The sequence below is a fragment of the Syngnathus floridae genome, chromosome 4 (assembly GCF_059516105.1).
Source record: "Syngnathus floridae isolate MCC-2025c chromosome 4, RoL_Sflo_1.0, whole genome shotgun sequence".
Taxonomy (NCBI): Eukaryota; Metazoa; Chordata; class Actinopteri; order Syngnathiformes; family Syngnathidae; genus Syngnathus; species Syngnathus floridae.
In genome coordinates, this window is record NC_142416.1 from 12,994,120 (window position 1) to 13,020,473 (window position 26,354).

Genomic DNA, 26,354 nt, shown 5'->3' on the forward strand with positions numbered 1-26,354 from the left:
CTATTCATTACTCGTATAGAGAAACAAGGAAACGTTTGTCATAATGAAAAACTTAAGCTTCATACAAAGATGATGGCACTTTTTATGACTCACAGTTGAACATTATGAACACGGATGTTCTTGTAAAATGAGGTGCAATTTGTGCAACTCTTTTTCTGATGTCTTTTGTGGAAGCCTCTTCCGATTCAGCTTGTCCCGAACTACTTTTACGAGCCGTAAATATTCAGGTTAAGGCCAAAACTCCGGTTTCTGAAATATTTTCAATAACCTGTTTGCTTGTATGAGCAGTTAGTCCCGTGGTAATCGCAAGGCACAAATGTCAGAACGTAAAGAGACATTATGTATTTCTACATTTTTTTTAGGAAATAGTAAAAAGAACTATATTATCTCAGGCATCTATTTTTACTTCCGCTTTTGAAAGTTTTTTTGTTCCAAAAGGGGAACATAATTAAACTACTAAATTAAGTTGTATCATCTCAACTATTGCTGGCAGTTAGAGGGGTGTGCAGAGACTTGTATCCACCATTTATTATTGGCAAGTGTTGATTACAGACAGCACGGTTTCAGGGTTTTATCCTGTACAGTTAAAACGTGCAAAGTACGTACCTGCACTAATATGAGTTTGTGGATCTCTTTTCTAACAAACAACAAATAATCAAAGAATACAGCAGATGAAAGACAAGGTGCCTGCAGTCCCACTTGGGCCAGAGACAGGCTAAAGTGAGGAAACCAACTTTCCAAAAGTATCAGTGGTCGAACACCTCTGCTCTGCAGTGCTTGTCTGCATTAGATGAGCAGAAGCCTGGCCCAAATGACTTTGGTGAACCTACGGATGAAGTTCGAGCATTAAAGGCATTGTTAAAAGATCTGCATTTTGGATGTGGTGAGTTGGTAATTCCCTAAAATATAATACAGGTCGGTGCCTTATGAATTACGCAATCAAACATTCCCCTCCGGACAATATAGAGACTTCAGTTAACACAAAATGCATGCTTTGTGGTAGAAAATCAAGAGCAACCGTCTAAAATCCACACAAGCAATGGCAGAACAGACAAATTCCACAGAGGAAGGCCGACGGTGAGAATTGAATCTGCGAGCCAATATGCGAGGCAAGTGTGTGAGCCACGACAGGAGAGTTGCTTCAGTATTTAACGAAGCGAAAAGAGAAATTACCCACTTCCAACAAGAACCAGTATTACTTGGTGTGCCAGTAATGAGTTGTGTCATAAAGCAAAACTTTTGAAGGTTACCATTAGATGGGAGGACACTCTATGAAGTGAATAAGAGGAACTAGAAAGTCAAGTGTTTTGATTCATTGTTTACTGATATTGAAACAAGTGGGCAATGGACATGCATGGTCAAACAACACTTGACGTATATTTTGTTTTCTTCAAAACCACAACAGTCAGATTTTTTTTAACATATAGGTTTAAAATTCTGTTTATATATTGCCTTCTGTATATGTACATAGGTGAACATGAAGTACGTACACACACACTGCGCTATCAACATGTTTGAATTGTAATGTAATGGACTATTCCCAGTAGACTAGGCGCTTTTCAAAAGGAGATGCATAGATTGAACACAAGCAGGCACTACACTGACACTTAAAAATACACTTACTGATTTTTTTTTTTTAATTTGGTCCTTAAACAGAAAAATAATCAGATCACATTGATGTGAGGTTTTAAAAAAAAGGAAGGTATAAATGAAATCTTACAAGAGGTTGAGGGGATTACAGCATGGTATGATGGGACTGGTACCATCTGCTGGCTTGATGGACTTGCATTTGATTGGTCGGAGGACACGCCATTGAAAAAATATTCAGTGGCTAAACAGTGATTTGATGTTCCAAGGCTAGGCCGGTCAGGAAAAGAATACTCTGTGCGGTTTGAAATCGTTGGCTATATCCGTCCACAACAGAAAACCAGCGAACAGGTATAGACGGAAGGGGAATAATTCTTCCAAATACAGATGTGGGTCATCAAGATGTTGGTTGTGTTTGCATTAATGGTGATACTGAATGATGTGTAGCCCAGCCTAGCGGACAAGCGGGGACTGCTTCAGGGAGATGAGGACGGATCGCATGCGGGACACATCTTTGGCCTGCTTGCTGGACTTTGGGTTGAAGTCGCACAGGCGAGCCACTCGCTCCCATTCCGTGCCTGGGTTGTTCTCGTCCATGTCTGAAATCATGGCCTCCTCAGCCGCCCTACGCCCAACAGGGGGAAGGGGGAGAATAGAAACTTATCAGCACAAGACGTGATGTACAAATGATGACAAAATATTAAACGGCTCTGAGATATTCCTCTGTTGATAACCAGGGAGCAAAATCCGAATGGGAATGTGAGAGTCGCTGTTTAGAATTTGGCTTTGCTTACGAGAAATTTAGTTCACAATTTTTTGGGGGGTTAAAAAAAAAGTATGTATCTGACCTACTTTACAGATGTGGCTAAGATAAACTTGACACCTTTTTATTCCATTGCGTAGCCGTGAATGACACATTTATGCATTGAAAAGTGTTACATACTTATTTGCTATCAATCATGTAAATGTATCAAGTGTGAATTGGTTCAACAGAGGTTACCCGAGAGCGAAAGACAAGGGAAGACAGAACACAACTTTAACGACCCTAATTCTCTTTTAACATAACAGTGCAGTTACCCATATTTGTGACTATACACAACAGAATAGTTTGTATTAAAAACTGGGAGGGGGGAAAAAAAAAAACATCCAACAAGAAAATGTGGCGCTTGTTGGTGTAGAACGCTACTGTTGAGTTTCAAGCCATTCCGCAGCTGCATGCTTATAATTTTCGGCACTGCAGGAGCTCGCTCTAAGGACGCACTCCCGTCACTAATAGCTGCCCTTGATTAAAACAAAACTACACAACCAAGTGTTTTGTTTCTTGCTTTTAACCAAGTCCATACAGAGTTTGAGCAATAGTAGCCTTTTACCATGCATGGAACTGGAAACTGGTGGCTTCTTTTAAATGGATTTGATGCGTTTTGGAATTGTAAAATCAACTCAGTTCTTCTCAAACTAAAACATGTAGGCTACACTTAAAAACAGTAAACACCACATGTGGAAATTGTAGTTGCGTTTTTGATTAGGTGTCATATATGAGGGATATCAACCTTAAACCTGGCCGACCTACGAATATTGTATAGAAAACAAACACTCCAAGGTTCACTACTAGCTACAACACCAATTACACAAAGCAAAATGGGGATAAGGAGCAAATCAAACTTCACAGTCACAACAAACACAATTCACATCACAAAAGAGGCAATACAAACAACTGGGTTTATACTGTATATGGGACTAATATTCAAAACTTAATCTAATCCCATCACAATAGCAAGATGAATTTAAATGGACATTTTGGTGTTTTGTTACTTAACTGGTCTAGGCGGTAGCAAGGATGGTTAATGTGTGTGCTTTAAAGGTGCATAGGAAAAGAAAGGAGGGAGAAATAGTTTCACAGGTCAGAATTTAGAAGAGAAAAAAGGGGGAGGGGGCAAAATGAAAGACAACCAAAAAATGAGCTCAATGCAGATGTTTTAAACCAACGTGCAAAAAGTGAGTGGTTTCTTTTTTTTTTTTTCATTTTTATTTCATTGGAACGTTATAGCATGACCAGCGAGCAGCCTTCACTTTGCTTCGTGGAAAGCTAATGATTGACATTTGCTTGCTACACACGGGGACACTGTCTTCAGAATGAAGGGGCAACTGATGAAAAAGACTAGTCAAAGCAAACCTCTAAAATGAGCAGTTTTGTTCAACGCTACGTATGCAAATTAGGTTCTTCTACTGCAGATAGCAAATTTCGTGTACAGTACTTACCCAGTTCACTGCATTGAGGTGTGCGATAATTCCCATAGGCTTACACAAGAATTACAAATCATACAGGTCTATAAAAATTTCAATAATTCAATGAAAAGAGGACAAATTACTGCCAATTGTACACTGTTGAATGGATTGGCTAAAAAGGTAAGGATGCACACCACAATGTAGACTGCAGAACATTGAAGGCATCAGACAGTAAAAGCAAAGGCTGCACAGGTCACGACTGGCTGGCATGTCCCATTTGAAGCAGGTGTGTATACGTCTTGTAAAAAAAAAAAAATCTTTAGTCTCTGTCTCACTTTAATTGATTATTTAATTAAATTAAGGCAAGATTGGTGTTACAATCCTGACATTGTCCGTGTATGCAGTTAATGCTTTTCCACACCGCGGCAAAAGAGCAAGAATAAAAGGTAGCCCGAAAAATCTTTATTAGATTAGATTTAAGTTCTTCAGTCTGTGCTTCTGCTTTTTTGTTCCCTGAGAGTTTCTTCAGTCTGTGCTTCTGCTTTTTCGTTTCCTGAGAGAAGACGCGAAGACGATGAGGCACACAACTATTTTGGCGAGATATTATTTGAAATAAACTGAAATGTGAAGTTTTATGGACTGTATGAACACGTTACATGTTTTTAATCAATAAAGGTCCTTATATGGTATTATATTATATTATTATAAGGTATTGGTTGTTTTGTGGCTCACCATTTTTGAGGGGAAAATGCCATGCAAGGAAGCTGCAACTTAGGCAAGTTTAAATTTTTTTTAGAGACAATCAAGATGAGTATTTTTACTACTGTACACAACTGCTTCAAAATATCCTACACATGAATATTCAGTAGGCCTACATTTATTTGGAACCAATTACATTACTAAGTTAAAAAAAATTCGAGTGCCACCTAGGCATTTTTTTTTTTTTTTTTTAAATGGGTGACAACTTGCACACACAATTTACACAATTGTGATAAGGAAAAAAAAAAAAGAACGATTTGACAGCTGCGGCAGGCAGTGAGAATGTGAGCTGTGACATGCAGTAGCATTCCTCTCATGGTTGACATGCTGAGAGAAATCAGTCGCAATTTTGACAAGAGCGATGCTGCTGAGCTATGGTGGATGGGAGATACAGACTGATGGGAAACTACAATGTCCTAACTAATGGGATGAATATGATGCCACATGGTTGGATCATGGGTGAGAATGCAAAGATTAAAAAATAAAAGGCATAAAATGAGGACAGAAGGTGTTAGTTGGAGCAACATACACATAACCAATGAGCTCAGAGAAGGGCTGCTTGTAGAAGTCTTCATCGAGCACCCTGGACAAACATCCGCCCGTGTGACAGAGCAGCAAGAGGGCAGAAGAGAAGAAAGAGTGAGCGGGAGAAATGAACAAGAGACCGGAAACAGGTGTTATCGTACAGGACAATCAAGTGTGGTCACACTTTTTGTCACGGGACGCATTGTCATTGTTGTTCCGCTCGAGTGCCGCTAATGATGATATGATATTGTAAAGGACAATCAAGTGCTGCCATTGTGGCAACACTTTTTGTCACGGAACGCATTGTTGTTCCTCTCGAGTGCCATTAATGATGATATGATCACCTCTTATTACAGAGCCATCCATTTTCAATTGATAAATGGTAGTGATGGTAGTAGCACACAACACAGTCAGGAATTTGACAAATTAGCCTAATCGCTCTATTATCCTTTGTCTAAAAACTGGTTTCCCGTAGTCACAATTTTAATATTTTGTGTAAACAACTAAAATCAGAAGAGCAGGCAAATGTCGACAGTCGAAACATTGTAGCACTGATCAAGGCCCAGTCAGTACAGTTGGAATAAATTTTGTAAAACAAGAAAGAGGGTAGTACAAACCACAAAAACCTCTTTGTGCCAGAATAACAACAAAGACTTCTAAACAGGAAGGAAGTGAAGTCTGGTTATGCACTATTTTGACCTATTTACTAGCGTTATAGACGTAACAATGTTGAGGATATTTTAACCCTATGTACTGCTGTTATTTACGGGAGTAGGGGAGCAAGACGGGCAGCAAATGAGAAAAGTAAAGCACCCAAAAGTTGTTCACGCTTTTCTTATTTCCTATATTTTGAAATTGTCTCCACGAATAGGTTCAATCCTGAATATACACCTCACGACACTTTATATAATAGCCAATATAATATCAAACTGATTACAATACATTGGTGCCTTAAGATGACTAATTTGATCTCCCAGCATGCTTGTATCACAAATCATTTTTCCCCAGTGAAATCAAAGACATTAACTCATTTATTAAAAAAAAAAAAAAAGCTTTTTCCTGATAAGCCTACACTCACCAATACTGTACTGTATAAAAATACATAAGCTTTGCTCTCAATAAAACCTTGGGAAAATATCAGCACTAAACACACCCATACACATAACCATTCTCCTTTCTTGTCCTATTTATATAGTCAATGGAAAGTTGGCAAACGGCTCATTACTGCCACTAACTGATATAAGCCTTCCACTGCAAGGAACCCGACTTGAATGGATGGATAGTAGCCAGATGTGACGTGTGCTGCCGCCCTCTAGTGGTGGAATTTGAGAAGCACATATCTCTCAAAATTTTGCTCATGTCATGACAGCGGTAAAGAGATGGCTTGTATCCGTCAAAAGGTGTTAGCCAATACATTTATATCTTAAGGCACCACTGTATTACACTTACAAAAAAATAAAGGTTTACATCTAAGGAAGGAACAATTTAATGCATGCCAACATTTCTCACACTTTAAACAATCAAATTCACCCTATTTCTTCTGTACACAAACTGTACTTACCATACACATACTGTACATATAATAATAATAATAACAGTCATTCATATAAAAACAGTGGTTCTTAACCTTTTTGGAGGTACCGAACCCCACCAGTTTCATATGCGCATTCATCGAACCCCTCTTTAGTTAAAAAATGAAATATTTTTTTCCAAATTCAAGACAGATGTTTTTTACTGGTGCACAAAATAAGCTGTGCATGAACATCACCTTGTTCAAAGAACAAAAACAACATAATATTATTAGTATTATTATAATTATGAAAACCCGATTTACGAGAGTGGAAAAAAACTATGTTTAGTGTCCGACTTATATTTAAATGTACATTATAACACAAGGCTTTATTGCTGACACAGAACTTGTATTATTATTATTACCAATACTATCCCCCAAGACAGAAGCAATCTTTCAAGCCAGTACCTGTTATTGGCTTTGGTTTTCTCCAGTTGCTCATTTTGCCTGGCATGCCACTCCTCAAGTTCCACCTTGGCCTTGGTCTTCCACTCAGACTCTTGCTTGCGAGAGTTATCATCTGGCCAGGAACGTAAGCATAGAGAGACCACATTTTACCAGGTACATAACCAATCAGAGGAAGAAGGGAAAGAAGAAGGGAAGGAGACGGGCAATTCAACCACGATGCTAACTAACGCATACTCATATGGGTGCCTTTTGCAGAATATACATCACTCAATGTAATGGAGCTCTTCTGGGCTTACCAAGCATCTCCAGTCGCTCTCTTTGCTCCTCCCTCCACTTGCGAAGGCTTTCAGGCTCTGCCTGCAGGCGGTCGGCGTTGGAAATTGCTGCATAGGCGTCAGATGGGCCGTTGCTTTCCTAAGAAACATGATATACAGAGTAGTGACAACCGATACTTCTTACAATTCTAAATGGTTCCAACCACTAGCTCAGAGTTGCAGAATTCATTCTTGCAGTTTTTATCCCTTAGCACAAGTGAAATTTGCAGTTGTGTCTCTGTAAAAACTAAATTGAGGCCATTTTTTGTTCTTCTCTTATAGGCCAAAGGAAGTCCTGACAATGCAAAAGGCAGCAATGTTGCAATGACAGCACAGGAAAGGGAAATTGGGAAGGTTCTAGAAGCCAGATATGTTCAAACATTTTATTGTATTTTTGCCTGTTGCAAATTTTAATGTGGTGATCCACCTTGAAAAATACTACAAGGTGGAATTGTGGTAAAACTCTGGCATGCAACTCTTATGATGGTTTCGATAAACATGCTTAATTTCAGAAGTTTCTCGAAAGATTTACATGGGTGGTATGCAAACACTGTTCACAATTGATTTGAATAATTAAAAATGTCTGCCATTAAACCATTTGCTATGTTGATCTGGAGTTGCAAACTAAGGAACAATAAAAAAAAAAGATGTGATAATCTTTAAAAAGATTGTCAAGACTAATTACCCCATGGAACTCTCCATTGACAGCACCATCTACAAAGACAACAGGAAATATTGTGTTAAACAATGCAGCAGAGTTCTTTAAAACCTAAGAACACCTCTACGGAAATATGATCGGTGAAGTACACAGTGCAACGATTAAAAAAAAAAAAAAAAGGACTTCATGCCACTGCAATTCAATGCGAGGCTTTCATTCACTAATATAATCACCAAGTCTCAAACTTCAACTACAATATATCATGAAACTTAAGCAAAAATTATGTTTTTTTTTAAAATCACACAGTTACAAATTCCTCAGAATTTACATTTTGCAACCTTTGAAGAGCAGTTTGAGGGATTATGTGGCACATTTAAAGGAAAAGCTACTGTTTGTGTTTTTTTTTATTATTATTTTGTTTCTTGGCTTTTTATTTAGTCACTCAAACGTTATCATCGTTATGTCATCCTCGATGTTCTCTTCTTGGCAGCAGACCATAAACTCACACAATTCACTTAATTTTACACATACCCATCAAACGTTTCTGTCCTTATCATTGTGATATTTTTCCCCTAAAGCACTGTGTTGTCAGGAGTCAGGTTAGCATAGCAGAGCTAGCTGTAACCGAGATGGACAGAATAGTACATTATTAACAACTTGGGATCTATCTCATGCTTTACTGCAAGACTTTTATCAGGGATGTGAGATCAATCTGTCCTCCGTTGACAGGGACAGTCACCCACCGTTGGAATCCGCCAGCGACGAAGGGACCTCTCCACTGTCCAGGATGCTGAAGCCTTCGTCGTTTTCAATCCCCGCAATTTCGCTCTCCTGTTGGGCCAAAAATGCCGCGGCGGGGTCCTCATCTGAGCCGACGCCGTTACCAGCGGCCGGTGAGTTGAGCATGTCAAAATCATCCATATTGCCTTTTACTCTGTCGAAATGTGCAAATATTTAGCAGGTGTAGGTATTGCCTATAGGGCGATTAGCCGAAAGGAAAGGACACGCCAGAAAAAAAGACATGAAGCTTATAGACAAACGGAAATGGACGACTGGCAAATAAAAAGCCATGAAAACTGACTGATTGGATGAAGAACCAATAGGAGAAGCCCTGTCTTAATCTCTGTCCAATCAAATATGAATGCCCACCCCCATGCAGGCTCGTGACCTATACGTGCTGTCACAACTTCAATGAAAATAAATAAATAAATAAAAAAGAATAAATAACCCATTCTTCATACTTAAACTACGCAATCACCAGCGTCACAATTATTTAGACATTTTACCATCCTGAACCACACAATTTCCATGAAATATGTGATGGAAAATATTTTATAAATAATAGTGTTTATTGTTGCTTTAATGTACTCTAGCGATACTTCCTATTTTAATTAACCCTTCTTAATTGACGACTTGATCGTTTTTAAGGTGATCCTTTAATTGCAACCTTTAAAATTCAAACCTACGGCAAATTTACGCACAATGAAGGGACGTGTATTGTACGCCAAACTCGATTCAATCTCAGATTTACCTCATTCTTGATCCTCAAGGTTACGCGCCGTAGAAACAACATTGGTCTCTAGCCCAGGAATAACGTCACAGTGGTTAATTATTGAACTGCCCCGACAGCGTCCCATCGTTCAGGTGAAAAGCACCTGACTCAATGTACCAAGTTTCAAATATTTCTGATTATCAGGTTTCAGGTTGTGCTTTGCGGAATGACAATCATCACGACATACACACCCCAAATATTCTCTTTTATTCAAGTACATATATATTGTTAAATGACTACCTTGAAGGTAGGCATTGTAAATATAACCCATTCATTGTGTATTCCCTTGGACCATCATTAACCAAATTAAAACAAACAATGGCGGTACATTATAAAGTATACATACAATGTGTACCACTGAAATCATCTTCCATAGCAGCAAAAACAGTAAGTTTCAGTCACATGATTATTCAGCCTATAATTTAATAATTAAATTAAATTGTACATTAATTGTTACTAAAGTCTTTGAGACAAGCAACTAGAATATCATTATTTCACTCATTCCAAGTCTTTAAAGAATGACTGGTAAGTCATGGAACTATGATGTTATATTGTATCTCAGTAGGGGATAAACATTTGTAGAAAAGTGAAACAGCAAGCGATACAGAAAGATATTGAAATACATATCTAGCAAAAATTTGGTCATTGGCAAAAGAACCATCTTAATGGACTACTGGTTATTATTTTACAAACAGAAGCAAATTCCTGCTTGGAGTATGTTGTTATGCTAGTTTTTTTTTTGTAAAAAACAAACTACTTGCTTTTTTTAAAAAATCCAGAAATCAAAAAAGATTTTATGTGATAGAAGAATGCACAATGGATCCACTTGACACAAGAAATACATATCCAGGCAACCTTTGATTAAGGATCAATTAATTTCAAACCAGTGGAAATTGGTTCCATTTTCCTGAACACAACATATCACCAAACAGGAAACGACAGAAAAGGCATTTTTCATTTTTATAAACTGAATTTAGATATGTTAACATATGTTTGGAAAATCAACTTCAAGACGATGTCTTCTTGATGGCTCAAGGAATCAAGAGACAAGTGTGTCCTTTAATAAGTCCTTCTCGTAGCATAGTCTAAGACCATGCTCGCCGCTCCTAGTAAAGCGGGTTCTTCCAAGTCTGACGTTACCACCTTGGTGCTCTGAGCTGGTAAGAGGGCTCTACTAGCAATGAGGTGCTTCACCGGTTCTTCGTAGATGGAGGCCAAGACACCAGATAGGATCACAAGTGAGGGGTTGAGTGTATGCAGGATGTTGATAATGCCGACACCTAGTGCTGTGGAGGCTACAAAGAGGAACAGAAAAAAAAAACATTTTGGAATGCATATTAACTATTTGCTGTCACGCATTTTTAGGTTTACCTGGAAATGATTTGTTTTGTTTCTCTTCACATTCTACTATTACACCATATTTGATGTCAGAAGGAGACGAAAGCAACGGATTGCTTTAATGTGGTTACTCATTACATAACAAGAGACCATTCCCGTTTTTTTTCCTGATGTGTCTGTGTGTGTAGGTGTGCTCGTTTAGGTTTTAACCTTTGTTGAGAATAGCTACAGCTTTGGCATTCCCCAGTTTTGCTGCACTGATGAGGTGAGCGGCAGTGATGGGCTCAGACCGTTTCAGAGCCAATCCCTCCCCTTTCAAGAGTTCATCTGAAAAACACAACAGTATTTTCTTATTGCATTGGAGTTACCTTGGAGTGAGAAGTAAAGAACTGGAAGAACATTAACATCATTTTAGTTATTGAGATCCCAAGTTGCAGCTGTTCACTCTAACTTTGTAACAGATGAAAAACCCAATTTTTGTCGAGAACCCAATTTCACTTGTCTTGCTATCTAGCTAATTAGTAAATCCTAAGCATTTAGTAAGCCTCATCATATACACAAATATGATACAATCCAACTGTCACTCACCATCATTCATTTTTTTGGCCTCTCTCTGCAGGGCCAGACCAGAAGCGTAAGCCTCGATGCATCCTCGGCTTCCACACGAACACTCCGGGCCGTCTAACGACACCATGATGTGACCTAGTTCAGCTCCACAAAATGTACTGCCATGGATCAGCTCGTTGTGCTGGATAATCCCTCCTCCGATACCTTTCAAAGTCCAAAATTGCAAATGAGTAGGATGAACCTACACTCACTGTATCAATGCAATTTCAACAATGAGTAACACAGATACAAATTAGGTCAACTCAGTCCTCAATTCCACTTTATTTTTTCAAGCATTTTAAGAACAGAATTGTTGGTGCCTCCCTGTTAATGAAAATAAATAAATAAATAACCCCCTCACCCACAAAAACAATGCTCTTGGTTATTAATATCGAGCTTGAGAAACAGGAATTTATTTGTATTGACTCGAAAAATATATAATATAATATATAAAAAGGATACCCATTGATCTTTTGTTATTACTAATTGAAATGTCTTGTTTTTCTATTGTATTAATGTTTAATTTGATAGATGCAGCCTGACATTCAACTCCCCTTTAATTGTTGTATTTTTTTTATTCTTTATTATTAATAATTTGATTGGATAACTGAGTGTCTGAATGTGAATGGATGAACAAGTCTGTGTGATGGAGGACAGCAGGGAATGAACAAATGACTGCGTGAAAACTATGGCAACTCACCTGTTCCTGTGATGACTGTGACAAAGTTCTCCACTCCTTTTCCATGACCAAACTTCCTTTCGGCTAAGGCAGCACAGTTTCCGTCATTGTCCACCCAGACGGGCAGGTGGAAGGCATCTGAGATGGGTGTTCTCAAATCCACAGATGTCCACTCCTGAATTAGCTTTGTTGAGTCCAGTACCACACCCTCTTGTGGGTTTACGCGTCCACCAGTGGATACTCCTAAGGATGGAAAGATTTGACGCAATGAGCATAAATTTATTGTTTTTTTTCATACAGTGCTGTGTATCATAGTTTCATACCAACTCCCAAAATCCTACAGTTGAGAGACACTGCATCTTGCATGGCATGTTCACACATTTTCAATATGAGCTGCATCCTGGGCTCAAAGGTCTTTGGATTGGGTTGAGTATATTTCTTCACTACGATACCCTTGATAAAGCAACGGGCAGTCAAGTATAGAAAGAAAGAGATGGGTGGTGGGGGAAAAAAAATCTCAGTAGAGAACTAATAAAGATTGATTATATGTAGTATATAAAAGTCTTCAGATGAGACTGGTCAACTTACCTGGGAGCAAACAATTGCTACTCTGAGATTGGTTCCGCCAAGGTCCACAGCCAAAGCACTTTGTTTCTCCAGGATGTGATCAATGTCTTGGGATATGGAGTCTTTCACCAAAGGAAAGCAGAAGGTCTTTTGAAGGGGCTTATTCAGGTCAACGGATTGTAAGAACTTGAGAATGCGAGGAACAGCGTTTCCATCACCATAGATCTTAGAACTGGAAAGGGAGGAACATTAGGAAGAGAACTGAGAGAATGCAGACTGCCGCTGAAGCTTTAACAAATTCTGGAAGACGTACTGAACCGCTGTTTTGAATAAAAAGGAACATTACCAGGGGTATCGCTTTCCAAACTGCAGCTGCAGAGCATGGTAGATCTTACTATGAGAGTCAGCATCCCTCACATGCAGAACATTTTCACCTAGCAGAAAGAGAAGTAGAATTTTGAGCTCTCCCAGCCTGAAGACATTTCATTGTTCAATTGAGATAGTAACAGCCAAATATGCACAGTAGGGGCCGCTAGAGACTCAAATTCACAATATCACATTCTCACCCGTCTCTCTGCCTGTTTGTCTAGTTCCCAGGTTGATGACCGGTGTGCCAAAGGCCCCGGCCTCTCGCACACCACAGCTGCTGTTCCCAATCATGCAGCCGGCATGGCATACCAGTTGAATGAACTGCTCAAAGGGGATGTGCTTCACTGCCCGGAAGTTGGGATGTGTCTCAATGCCCTTTTTTCTCATTACACGCACCATTTCCTTACTTCCTGTGGACAGGATAAGTATTAGAGTATATTCAAGAATGGGTTGGGCTATGGGCTCCTTGGTTCTACTCATATTGGCCTATCCATACATATTTGATCATTTAATAAAGATCATGCCATAATAACCTATAATACCAACCAGCATCAATGTTGGGAAAGAGGATGAGTGTCCTTTTATTGAAGGAGATAAGTGCATCCAACATAAGTCCATAGATCTTAATAGAGTGCTGAATGTCAGTGGTGACTGGGTGCTGCAACGCCACAATGTAGTCATGATCCTTCACATTGTCGCCTGTAGAATGCAATAAAAATATGATACACAAATGAGCTGACTTATTGAGTTCAGGGTTCCTACACATTTGAGATTTCAACATTTTACCAGACCCTGATTTTTAGAGTTCTCTGTCGATAATAATTTGTAACAAATTGATGTGTATCATTCTGATTCTTGAACAGTTGCATATAATCAAGGCTGATGCTCAATCATCAGGAATTCAGAGATGATACAAATCGTCATTTGCCAATGAAAATAATTAATAACACTACCGATTTATAATTTCATACATTTTATAGTCAAAATCAAGTTTTACTGAAGCAAATGTTTTTCCACTTACAATGCATGAGAGATTGACTAAGAAGAGTAAACAAATGTAAACACGCAAATAAAATAATCACATACGTATGTACTGTGATTTTTGTTCCAGTGCAAACGCAAAACTACATTAATTGCAAGAACTATTATTTTTTTTGCAAATCAACTCACTCAAAATTTTAATCTTTGTATTTCACAATTTTCCATCCCATTTCCTCATGTGTCTGATCTAGAAATTAATGAAATCAAATGTCATACTTTTCCATAGTCGCGTAGGGAACCCTGACATTTTCATGACGTGTGTCTGACATACCCAACCAGCTCTTGATGATATCCAGATAGTCTTCACGGTTATGTGGTGACAGCAGCTTATCGTAGGAGGGACAGCCAGTCAGTAAGATCCGAGAGTGGTCCTCACACATGGAAATGAGGTGTTGCTCTGCCCTTCGCGTGCAGCAGGCATGATAATGGGCCAGTTTACTGATGGCGTGGCGGATTGAGTCATCAATTGTGCCGCTCACCTAAGAAATTAGCCAAAATGAGACCTGAGATCATGTACAATGTACAGTAAAACAAAACATCTTTAAGTGAGAAGGTAACTCTGTAGAGCAGTTTTTCACCCAAAAAGTGAGATGTTTTTCCTGACCGATTCACCTTGGCATGTTTTGTGATTTTTGCATAGTCTAGAATACTTTCTTCCAAACAATTAACAGAACCTCCCTCATGGTGAGGCATCAAAAATCTATTTTGCCAAAGCTTTCTCTTTTCTTTTCTGACCAGCTCTTTGTGTGAGGCGGCATCTCTTCATTCAAGTGTTTCTTTTCCAGAAAAGAGGCATTTAGTTTTGGACATAATAATAATTGTTTTATATTTTACTTTTCTGTGCAATATACTATTTTGAATAAACACTTTTAATTTTTTAATTCATTCTTTAAATTACAGCTGTTTCATATTCTGACAAAGTTTGAAAACCACAGTTTGACTAGAATACAAACTGCATAATGTTAGTGCTGGCATTCTGTACGATAATATTAAACAAAAATTATTTTTAAAAAAACTGCCTCGTTTTTTTTTGTTTAATGAATATTTTGGCCCACTACACTGCTGTATTTTAACGTTGATCATGATGGTGGTATTTTGTGTAAAAGGTTCCCTTAAATATTCATCAGAATCTTCTCACCTCTCCTCCTTCAAGGTGAAGTATTCTAATGTTCATCAGTGCGGCTGAAGTTGCTAGAGCTAGCGCATCAAAACGATCTCCATGGATAATGACAATATCTGGGCGTAATCTTTGTAGCACATCAGGAAGTTTGACCAGAGCAAGTCCAACACTCTCCACCATGGCTGCTTCATCCTCCCCTCTTACAATCGTATGAAGTTTGGAGCTGATGTCAAAGTCGTCCTGCTCAATCATACGAAAAGTGTTCCTATGACACAGGCAGAAAACAATGTTGAAATGACAACTGTATGGTGGACCCCTGCATATTTGCGACCTGAGATTGAGTCCACTGTACTCCTCAAGTGGTAGTGTAAACATGACATATTTGTTTACAGTTACACCTACTAAGCAGCACAGCTTTATTTTAGGTAGGTGTACGCTAGGTTGCATCTGTATCTTACCCATAATCATCAATAAGATGTGAACCAAGGACCACTACATCCAAGTCATAGTCATCAGGGTGGGATTTGATTCCAAACATGATTGGGGCCAGTTTCGAGTAGTCAGCCCTGTTGCATGTCGCCACGCACACCCTCAGCCTCTTCTTACACTACACCAATGGAACAACAGCACATGTCATAGAAGTTGATACTTGAATATGTATAATGTTTTTATGCAAGTTAATTTATCTGTCACACCTCATTCAGATTGTCCATCTTTTCCCTTTTCTTTTTTTCTCTGCTTTGCATCCTCTTGTAGTACAACTCCTAGAAAAAAAAACACAAGGGTGTCACTGAGTTCCCACACAATACAAAAACATTTCTCAGAGCACAATGGTACACAAAAGATAAGTCTGTGTGCTTTAGCAAAGCAACCCACACCTACGTACTCATCAGTTAATCAAACTTTACTTCTAGAGAGCTTTTCATGCATGTAAAAACAACTCATATTTCATAAGGAATTTAAAAGTCAATGTGCCAAAGGTCCAATATAATCAAACCCATACCGCTAATAAACTATGGGAAGCGCAATATAACATATGTATAGCTTATGTAAATAAAGGTAAGAAAAGTAAATAGATAAATATTAGTTAAAAGCTCAATTAAAAAGGTGGGGTCTGTGCACTCTACTAAAACACAGGGCTGAATGATTAATAAAACCAACGTCCAACACATGCTGGCACTTACGTAAATCTGTCGAAACCTGCTTGCTGATCGACAGCTCATTCATTCAAGCCAGACAAAGCGTATTCTTCACACGCAACTTTATCTAACAGTAATTGCTAAAGAATTTGTGAACACAAATAATATACAATGAATGACAGAACCCCCCCAAAAATTCAAGATACATAAATATATCTACATTATCTCTTAAATAAGATCAATATCAAGCACAAAACACATAGCACCAACAAAAGGATTCATTGGGATAAAATTAGGACAGTAAAAGAAAAAAAATACTCGTGGATAAAATTCTGCAAAGAGAACTATTTAAATTTCCTGTATAAGAAAACACCGCTTTAAATTGTTTTGGTTTTATTGAAATTATATGTATTGTCTTTTTAAGTGAATGGAGTGCTCTGTTTGTCTTCTTGAAATATTGTACACCACACTATTGGATGCCCACTTTTTTCTCCCTTGCCATGTTTGGTGTTTCACGTTTTATAAATCTCTTAAGAGCTACAATACGCATGCCTCGCTTTTGAGCCGATTAGGCCATCATGGAGTGGAAAAGTGGAATGACAATGTTTCCCCTCTGTCTTTTGTTGTACATCGGTCTAGAATGCAAACTCCCACAGCATATCACATAGCGGCAGCAAGACTGAAACAAGGTTCAGGATGGTGAAAAACTCTGCAAAAATAAAACTTGCCCACTACTATATGCAACAGAACAAGTTGTACCGGATCTGTAACACCCGATAGGACTGGCGATAACAAAACAGTAACGCCTGAGTTTACTTTCCATCTTCTAACAGGGAGCTTTTGTGTAATACGGAGACAATGACACTAGTGGGTGTGGAACAAATGTGTTTGCTCACAGGAGGACTTCTTATTGTGATGTCAGTAACAGAGCGATGACAAGTTTTCTTATCTCGGTTATCAGTATCAAAAGACACATTCCTTCATATGATCATGTTATTGTTGAGTTGCACAGATCACACTAGTGATAAGAAACATTGTCACGTCAAAGTATGTCCATCCGATTATTTGAGGATGGCCCGAGTACCGATACCAAGTTTGGTTGTACTATACCATGTCAGTATGTTGTATATATATTAGCACATACATATACGTCTTTATTTAATAATTATGTGTTTTGGGAAAATTTCAAATATTTCGTACTTGGTACCGGTATTGGTGACTTGTCAATAGTTGAATACTTATGTTGGTATCAATGTGGGAAAAAAATGTGTTGTTAAACTGAATTTTAGCTCAATGGTCAGCTGTTATGAATAAATGAATGAATGAATGAATGAATGAATGAATGAATGAATGAATGAATGAATGAATGAATGAATGAATGAATGAATGAATGAATGAATGAATGAATGAATGAATGAATATCAATCACAGAAGGCTGGCAGCTTGAAAAGTCAATCTCGGGCCCAAAAGGGTTTGGAATCTCTGCTCTTGTAGTACAAACACACAAGTAGACATTCATGTTCAAAGATCACATGGCAGCAGGCATTCAGTGTCTTACAATGGGGCATACTGTGCGACTTTTGGGCGTAAAGGGTCTGCTGCATTTTTGTTCACTGGTTATTTGCCCATAGACAATCTGATTCTTTACTATGCTACAACAAAAGCCTTGATGCAAAGTTATAAAATAATGAAAATCTAAAGTAAAAGATAATAAAAGAAAATCTAAAAGAAAATAAATCTAAAGTTGCTACACAAGGTGCTTGATGCAAAGTTACGAAAACAATGGAAATCTAAAGGCACTAAGTTTAAGTTTACAGTAAAATATTTTTACGAATAAGCGACTCAATACAACCGAATGCAATCAATCACTTTTGACTGGACACTCACAGTCAGAGAAGCAGATTTGTACATTTGCTACCAGCTTCATATCAGAATAACTTTGACTTCAGCAAACAAGCCAGTGTCCTTAGCTATGTTTGAATCAATAGAGCAAGTTTGTTTTCAGCATGTCATGGCCACCGACAGATGAGCCACCCTGCCCACGGGAATTTCTCTAAAGAGAGAAAACAAAATTATCAGCTTTGCCTAGACAAAATATTTTGACTAAAGACAGAATGGGCCGATATACTGGTAAGAGTCGTGAGAGAGTTTTCTCCTCTTCCTAAATATCTATTTCAATGTGATGGGCACTTTACCAAATTTTGTCAGTCTGTCCTCTGTACTTCGTCCCCAACCTGGGCAACCTTCAGTCCTCGTCCCTCCGTCATAATAGTCATCCTAGGCCTTCCAAGTCTCGTTTGCCATGTGGCTTGCACGCCGAAACTAGTAAGGTAAATGAACAAATGTTACGATAACGTCTTGAAAAGAAAAACAAAAACTATCGTTACATACACAAGCTGAATTTTGTTAACCGACAGGCTGGGCTTGTTTCTGCCGGCCGGTACTTGACCCGGTAGTGGACGATTACAATGATAAAAGAAACCCACTTCCGTCCTTGCTTACTACCGTTCTTTATTTAAAACTTGAGCACTCATCCGGTTCAAATAACATAATGGATGAACAGGTTTTTACAGTGGATGTCAAGCATGATAAGGAGCCAGTTTCCCATTCATCAAAATGTAACTTCATCTCCAGCGTCACAAGACAGCAGCAGCAGCCAGCACTTGGCTTACTGTGCTGGGGGAAGGCACTACGCATGCATGCTGAAACACAGGGATGACAAAGCAGCAGACATACAGACAGAAAAAAGAACCCCAATTCTTAGAAATGTCAAAATGGATCAAAACAGATGATAAAAAAAAACAACACACATTCGTGAGAAAGCAGACAAAAAAAAAAAAATCACATGACTCACATGGGGGTTTTTGCACACAAAACCACAAGGCTTTTCCATCCCTCCACGACAAGATCTTGAACCAGTCACCACCTATGTCGCTTGCAACCCTTCAGTCTATTTGTATTGCTCTTCAAATGTGTTAAATTGCTAAGCGGAAATGTGCAGGGAGGCGAGGGGAATGGAGCGACAGAGAGACGGTGAGATGGGCAAGTAGTCGGGGGGAGGGGAGGAATTGCCTTTGGCTTATTTGAATTTGAGTCAGTGATTGGCTGAGAGTGTGGAAAAAAAGGAGAAAATGAGAGGAAGGTTACAATATTTTCACATTTTCTAAAAAAGGCAAGACGAGGAACAGGGTTGTCGCAAGTTCTGTAAATGATTAATTTAGTAGTAAAAAATATAATTGCTCATTTTTTATGTGATGTGTTCTATTGTGTTGTTATTAAATGCATTTTATTTTAAAAGATGATACATCAATTAGATAAGCATTTAGATATCAATCGATTAATCGTTGCACCTCTACATGAGAGAAAAATACAGCAAAAATTGGAGGTCCAAAAGGCTTGCTCTCCATTGTATCGTATTCAGAGCAAGAAACTTTGACCACAATAAAAGCATCTTTCATTCAAGTAGCCTTTGGTAAATTTAATTTTTAATTTTAATAATTTTAAATTTTATTTGTGTTTATAATTTATTCTAATACTTATACTTATACTAATACTATTTATACTAATACTACCTGTTAGTCTTTCTACAAACGGAATGCAATCATTCACCTATTTTCAGCCTGAGGGAGGAAGCAGGAGCAGCCAAAGGAAAGAACTGATCACTGAAAAGAATGACTGTGTCCCATCCACACCCACCGACTCAAAATAATTTCAGCCTTGAAATGAAAATGTATCCTAAAAAAAACAGAACAAACAAAAGGGGTCACACAATGACAAATGCAAAAATAAATTATCTTTCTTTCAGATTATTCTTCAAAGCAAGAAATTTAAATTATGGACTATCCTTGAAGCAAGAAGCGCTCCAGAAGCCTTGTCTTTGGTTTTAACCCATAGTGCGTATACTGTGGCCATCAAATTCAAAACAAAAGTCAAATACACCATTTTTCAAGTGGTAGGTTTTTTTAAAAAATAAAATAAAAACAAGATAACTTATTTGTTTTATAACTGTTCATTTTAATTCGGTTTTCCGCGGAAAAATAAACTTTGCTCTCTGCAGAATCCCCTCCTACATATTCCTAGGGGGACTATAAAATGTTGAATCAGTTCGCCAAGTTCCGGCCATGGTGACTAGTGGTGTGACGTGGTCGACGCCAAGAGTGGACGCAAAATCTAAAGAAGCCACGTCATGAACTAGTACTCATGTTTTATCAGTGTGTATGCTGCTGCTGCTGCCTGTAGCACCCTAAAGACGTTCTTGTTTTCTCTCGAAAGCCTGGAGCGGCTGATAAAATGATGAATTCGGGTACCACGGCAATGCAGTACGACGAACCGACCATGCTAAACTTGTGCTAGCACGTAATACGAAATGTAACCGTATCACAGTTAAATATCGGGATGATTTAATTCTGCGTTAACCTCAAGTCATCTTGCCGAACATACTCAGGGTGTCGCAGTTAGCAAAGCTGATTCACCATCACTGATACACCTACTCGGTCAAATCGATTTCCAAGTTAGGCTAATGGTTAGCCGAAGTTCACCATCCAACACTAGTTGCAGACAATAACAAACCATCGATGATGGCGAAAGTTAGCTATTTTCCGGAGAGAGAACTTAAGCATGCAGTGGTTAAGGGCCGGCGTAATTACCTTTGTCTGCAATATTTGCACGAGAAGACAGCGAGCCGAACCAATTGTACTGTCCAATTGTGAAGGGTAAGGAGAAATTCCGAGTTTCGAGACGTAACGTGAACGCCTCCCATTTCTCACTAGTTGCCATTACTATAATGACATTTGGCTCCCCCTGGCGGCTTAATGTGTGACACTCCTTGCAGATTTCAAGTCTGTCAAGTTGCCAGTCTTGTTTTATTATGCCGCATGCGGGCATAATAAATGGAAATTCCTTGCCGTTGTATGTTGAGAAATGTTTTTTTGAATTATTTGCTTATGCACTTTGTGGTCAACCTCAGCTCTTCCTTTCTTGTGAGCAACTGAGCCTTTAAGGATTCACGTTTTCTCACTTGTTTGTAATTATCCTTTTCACCTTTGTTTGTTTGTTTGTTTGTTTGTTTGTTCCTTAAATTACCCAGTCTTTTGTTATCCTGTTCCAGCTGTCTTGTTGCAGGCACCAAATTCAAAATGAGACCAAATTTTGCTATAGCTGTCTCATTCAACAAGTTTCATATTTTGGGGGGGATTATTGATAAAACAGTTCAACGTTATTTGTTATTTGAAACCCAAACCCAAGTTTGAAGCTGCTTCCCTACCCCCAGTATGAGTTGCACCATTTCAATTGCTATGTGCACTTTCCAATGTTGTCCAGGAGGGGGCAATGGTGTAGCCATAGTCTTGTTCTTGTTCCCGTCATAATGACTGCAATGCAAAGCAAGGTCTCTCTCAAGGGCACACATCATATCTGCAAAGTCAAATGAAAAAAACAGGGGGAGGCTGTGTTGGCGATTTCTGCTGGAGTAATTAAGAGGAGGAGCAATGTTTTTGTTGCACATGAACAAATAACACTCTTGATTTGCAATAGCAACAACTGTACAGTATAAGAGTGAAATGCAATAATGACATATACAAACCAGGGGTTTAAAATAATGAAGGACAGAACTGGTCTGAATGGCAACTCTCCTCCTACATGAGGCTGAATAGCGATTAATAGAGAATTTGTGTTTTGCTTGCAGCAAGAACAGTTGAGCCATCATACCTTCTCTAGTGCCTTACCTTTTTAAAGTCATCAAATATGCATGGCCCTGGAGTGTCCATGTACAGTAATGTATTCACAAATCTTTGTTGAATTGGAAAGCTTCCCATCAGCAGTTTGCCTGTATGGGTGGGTGCATGCGGGACCATGCAGCAAGTACACATAAATCAATAACTCCTGATTCACGGTCCACAAGAAGAAAGTAGCTTTTGCTGTGGGCCATATACTGGTCTAGTACGTTTTGAATTTAGACTTCAAGTAGACTCCAACTGAAAATGTATTGTAAACTCGCTAGGCTGCTCATAAAACATGCATGCGTGCAATCTTGGGCTGGGTGTTCAAATTATACAATGCGGTGTGAATAAAGATCAATGATTTGTATTACTCATTATCAATTGTGTAGCATGTAGCAGTTTTTCTAGTGCATTACAAACGCCATTTCCCCATGTGACTTAATTTCCCATATCTGACATTTCGTGCAGATCATGTGAACCTTTGGCATTATGCTATTTATGTTCCTTGATATAGGAACATTGCTTCCAAATTCTTTATGAGGGCGAAACTAATGCTTCTCATTAATTTCACTTTTCCCTCCCCCAACTTCTCTGGACTCAGGCTTACAGTATCTCTCTCTCTCTCTCTCTCGCTCCCTCTCTCTCTCTCTTTTTCACCCCCTCTCTTTCTCTCTCTTTTTCTCCCTCACTCTCTCTTCTGCTTTCTCTCTATGGACATGAGTCATTGGTGGTTACTGTAAGAAATATTGTCAGCGTAATATTTATTACTATACGGATGACTAGGCTACATGTGCATACATATGTGTCTGCCTGACACATTAGCAGTGGTTGTGCATGCATGTGTGTTTATACATAGACAAACACCATGACGCTAATCTATTTATGAGCATTGCCTTATTGATATGATCTACTGCGCAGGGACTGCAGTCACACCGTCAGAGAGAAAGACAGAATTGGATAAGCTGTCTTCATGACAGTATTTTGCATAATATCTTGTTACAGTGCAGCACATGATCCTGAAAGGCACCCCCAATCCTTTGTAGCTCAAAGGGGCATCTGTTAGAACACGTGCGGTCTGTCACGGCTGGCACTCTGCGGGGAAAATACCTTCAATATAGTCTGTCTCTTCAGGAAGATTTGGTCTTGATCCAATCATTGATATTATTATTAATTTTTATTATCACCACCTGCATCACCATACATTTCAGGGGTATACTGGAATAATCTGTTTGACCAAAATACTACAATTTGGGCCATTCTTCCAAGAGGGTAACAGTAAGGTAATGTGCTGTGGCTTTAAATCCGTCACTGCTCTTTGACCATGCTTCCTTTTGAAATGTGTAACATCAGCTGTTCTGATTTGATGGACAGGAAGGGGTAATCTCCCAACCTATAGATGCAACCATATGTCATCTCTATAAAATCTAGCGAGAGGAATTCCCATTTTCTAAACTTGCTGCTCCTGCTCTTGTGTGACTTGCGCAGTGGGTGTGAATGGAGTGCCTACCCCGTCCCGTCACGCTCTCTTCTCTCCCCTGCATTGCTCCGTGACAGTGCTACTGCACAGGCTTTCTTACTAGGCACCACGCTTCCCATTCTGGTGCTTTCCAACTCTACTAGAAGTAAGACGGGGACTGCCTTTTGCAGTGTTCTGCTTCTATTTCAACATGTGTTTTTGTGTAGGTGGAAGGAGTGGATGCAGGCAAGTGGTTACATCTTGCCATTCTTGATTCTTGCAGCTGAAAAAGATGGAGGAAGTTACCACAGTCATACTAATAACCCTGAGAATGTAGTGAAATCTTAAAAAAAGTGCTGCTCTGGTCACAACTCAGAAAGAAGAGACGATTAGTATTTACTAGCATCCTTGCATAGCTCCTTTCTTTCCAATTCCTTGCAATTGTGTGAAAATCCCAGTAAATCCGACACCGCCCTACACTTACATCACGTTTCATGTCTTCACCATGGAGTGTTTCCAGTTGTCATACTGAGCTGCTTCCTTGGCCACTCCTTCATCACGCTGCTGGTCATGAGGCAGGAAGTGATCTCTTGACACCACAATCTGGTTATCTTTGGTGCCACGCCCCGGTGAGCACCTCCTGTCTCTAACAATTGGCACAGGTTAAATGCATAATGAAATTTGGTGGCTTTTTGAAAAAATTTAATCAGAAAGTGCTTTAGTGGGCCACATACTGTATGAGAAAAACAGCGTTAGTCATTCCAACTCCTAAACGTTATAAATGCCTTGGATCACACAGAATCCCCAGAAAAACACAGGTAGACCTTAGTAACTTTGAAATAGAACATCACTGATGTGACCCATGTTGCAATTTTGGATTTATTCTCTTGTTGTGCAGCCTTGCGGAGTCACTCATAAAGAGATGCTGAGAATCTATAAACGACAACATCACCTTTGTCTTGCGTTAATCTTTGCGGCAACTAGCAAGTCCGCCGGTCGGTTCTGTACATGAAGAGGTGCCTTTACGCATTGCAGCACAGCAGCACCACTTGCTCACTGCACGGGACCTCTGAGGGCCTTGTGGGCTGATGGACACGAACACACACACGCACACGCACACGCACACACCATTGCCTTCAATATCTCAGCCCCTCCCCCTTCTGTCTTTATCCTCCCCCTCTGCCTCCGCCTTTCCCTCCACCCTCTCTTGGGACCTGAGAGTGCTGCATGGATGATAGACAGCAGACTAATGCAAAAGCTAAATCACTCCTCCCCTTTGACTTCACTAAACAACCTCACAGAGCTCACGGCTCCAAATGAATATGGTAATATGTATAAAAGAGAGAAATTATATTCAAAAGATGTTCATGTTCCAATGCGGCTACTAATTCAAAACAAAATGAAACAGTTTCGATGATTTTCATCTCGCCAACAAATTTATACTCTAAATTGCTTGGTGTTCTCATAAAGTGCCTCACCCACTTTTCTCATTGTCATGTCATAAACAACAATCCCTTTACACGGCACAGTTCTCAAAGGAGAATGCTCTTATATGGCGCCGTGGTACTGCATTAGCACAAGTGGGGTTTCCAGGTCAGGTGTGAATTAGCTTCACGGCGAGGTCGGAAGCAGTCAGGTGCAGAGAGAGTTCATTTGAAGGACACAATGCTCAACTGTCCAGACCCAGCAGAACAGATGTCCCTCCCAAAGCAATTCTTTTAGAGCGGGCTCCTTTTTCTGTGCACCGATGAATGGTAGCTATACCAATGGATCAGGGATGTTTTGAAATGCATAATCCTTGCGCGGTTTCCTTCCTTTTTTTAGGTCGGATATTTTGGTACTGTATGCTGCTATCTGGCTATGAAAAAAGGATGCAGCCAGAATTTCAAAAGGCTTTCTCTGAGGATCTACTGATGCAGAAACACAAACGGATGCCTTTTTACTTGAACTTGCCGGAGGAAATGGCATTAAATTGCTACATTTAATTTCTGTTACATGACACAATGTCACTGTCATGCTGCTGCAATGCAGTATGAGCAGATGTGATGCGTGAAACGACAACATCCACGCAGGCGGAGAAACGTTAAAAAGACAATTTTATTACCTTTTTTTTTTTTTACAACTACATTCAGTGATTTATATATATTATGACGGGAATGTGACACAAATGCAGTAGAATTGAACACACGCTGGACCTGAAATTTTGTTTTGGCATACCGGTCATAAAAACTTTATGAACATTAATGGCGCTTTTGCAAGGTGCAAAACACACACACACAGCTAATCCTGACTAAAGTAATTATTTTGATTTTGACTCATTCTTACGATTATTTTGTAGAGGTGTTAAAAAAAAAAACAGCACCACTGCTGTTTGTGTGACACTATTTGTGTGACAGAAGCACTATGTAAATTCTGACCTTTTTTGAATGGCAGCCAGTCCCTGTAGAACTCTGTTTCCTTTGAAAATGGCTGATGGAGATTTAAATGGCATTTCGGGAGCTCACACCTTGGCTTCTTAGCCTGCATGTGGAGATAGGTTCCGAAATGTATTGAAACTTTACTGAGACTGAAAGACACCCCAAATAATGTGAATGCATTATTGAGGCATTAACCAACAATTATATGCCTAATCTAGACTTGTTGAGAAGTGAAGTGTGCGCCCCTTTTTCAAATGTAGCTGTCAGAGGGAAATTGTGGTGCAGCGAGGTCTTACATAAAAAAGT

General features: G+C 39.1%; 2 protein-coding genes and 1 long non-coding RNA gene across 9 annotated transcripts; all 3 read right to left on the bottom strand.

Annotated features, from left to right (window-relative positions):
- Positions 1-1,303: 1,303 nt before the first annotated feature.
- On the bottom strand, positions 1,304-9,085 carry clta (clathrin, light chain A). Of its 2 annotated transcripts, XM_088373898.1 has the most exons (7): positions 8,791-9,085; positions 8,075-8,103; positions 7,372-7,489; positions 7,076-7,187; positions 5,102-5,155; positions 3,405-3,440; positions 1,304-2,212 (listed from the first exon to the last, which is right to left on the bottom strand). In XM_088373898.1, the coding sequence occupies exons 1-7, from the start codon at positions 8,966-8,968 to the stop codon at positions 2,041-2,043; spliced, it is 699 nt and encodes a 232-aa protein (XP_088230024.1). In that variant the 5' UTR covers positions 8,969-9,085; the 3' UTR covers positions 1,304-2,040. The 2 variants fall into 2 exon arrangements, with proteins under 2 accessions (XP_088230024.1, XP_088230025.1); XM_088373899.1 differs by lacking the exons at positions 3,405-3,440; positions 5,102-5,155 and having other exon boundaries at positions 8,791-9,082.
- A 698-nt stretch (positions 9,086-9,783) lies between these two features.
- On the bottom strand, positions 9,784-21,237 carry gne (glucosamine (UDP-N-acetyl)-2-epimerase/N-acetylmannosamine kinase). Of its 6 annotated transcripts, XM_088373920.1 has the most exons (16): positions 21,105-21,237; positions 20,068-20,193; positions 18,654-18,780; positions 16,015-16,083; positions 15,778-15,926; positions 15,338-15,584; positions 14,471-14,678; positions 13,705-13,857; positions 13,356-13,568; positions 13,136-13,223; positions 12,811-13,021; positions 12,546-12,675; positions 12,244-12,465; positions 11,526-11,708; positions 11,148-11,264; positions 9,784-10,894 (listed from the first exon to the last, which is right to left on the bottom strand). In XM_088373920.1, exons 4-16 carry the CDS (start codon positions 16,063-16,065, stop codon positions 10,659-10,661), a joined length of 2,208 nt encoding a protein of 735 aa, XP_088230046.1. In that variant the 5' UTR covers positions 16,066-16,083; positions 18,654-18,780; positions 20,068-20,193; positions 21,105-21,237; the 3' UTR covers positions 9,784-10,658. The 6 variants fall into 6 exon arrangements, with proteins under 6 accessions (XP_088230046.1, XP_088230049.1, XP_088230045.1 ...); XM_088373923.1 differs by lacking the exon at positions 18,654-18,780; XM_088373919.1 differs by lacking the exons at positions 20,068-20,193; positions 21,105-21,237 and adding an exon at positions 19,313-19,478.
- A 1,808-nt stretch (positions 21,238-23,045) lies between these two features.
- Positions 23,046-24,750, bottom strand: LOC148399237 (uncharacterized). The gene is made up of 3 exons (XR_015858094.1): positions 24,584-24,750; positions 24,116-24,277; positions 23,046-23,914 (listed from the first exon to the last, which is right to left on the bottom strand). It is a non-coding gene; the product is annotated as an uncharacterized LOC148399237 (long non-coding RNA).
- Between the last annotated feature and the right edge of the window lie 1,604 nt (positions 24,751-26,354).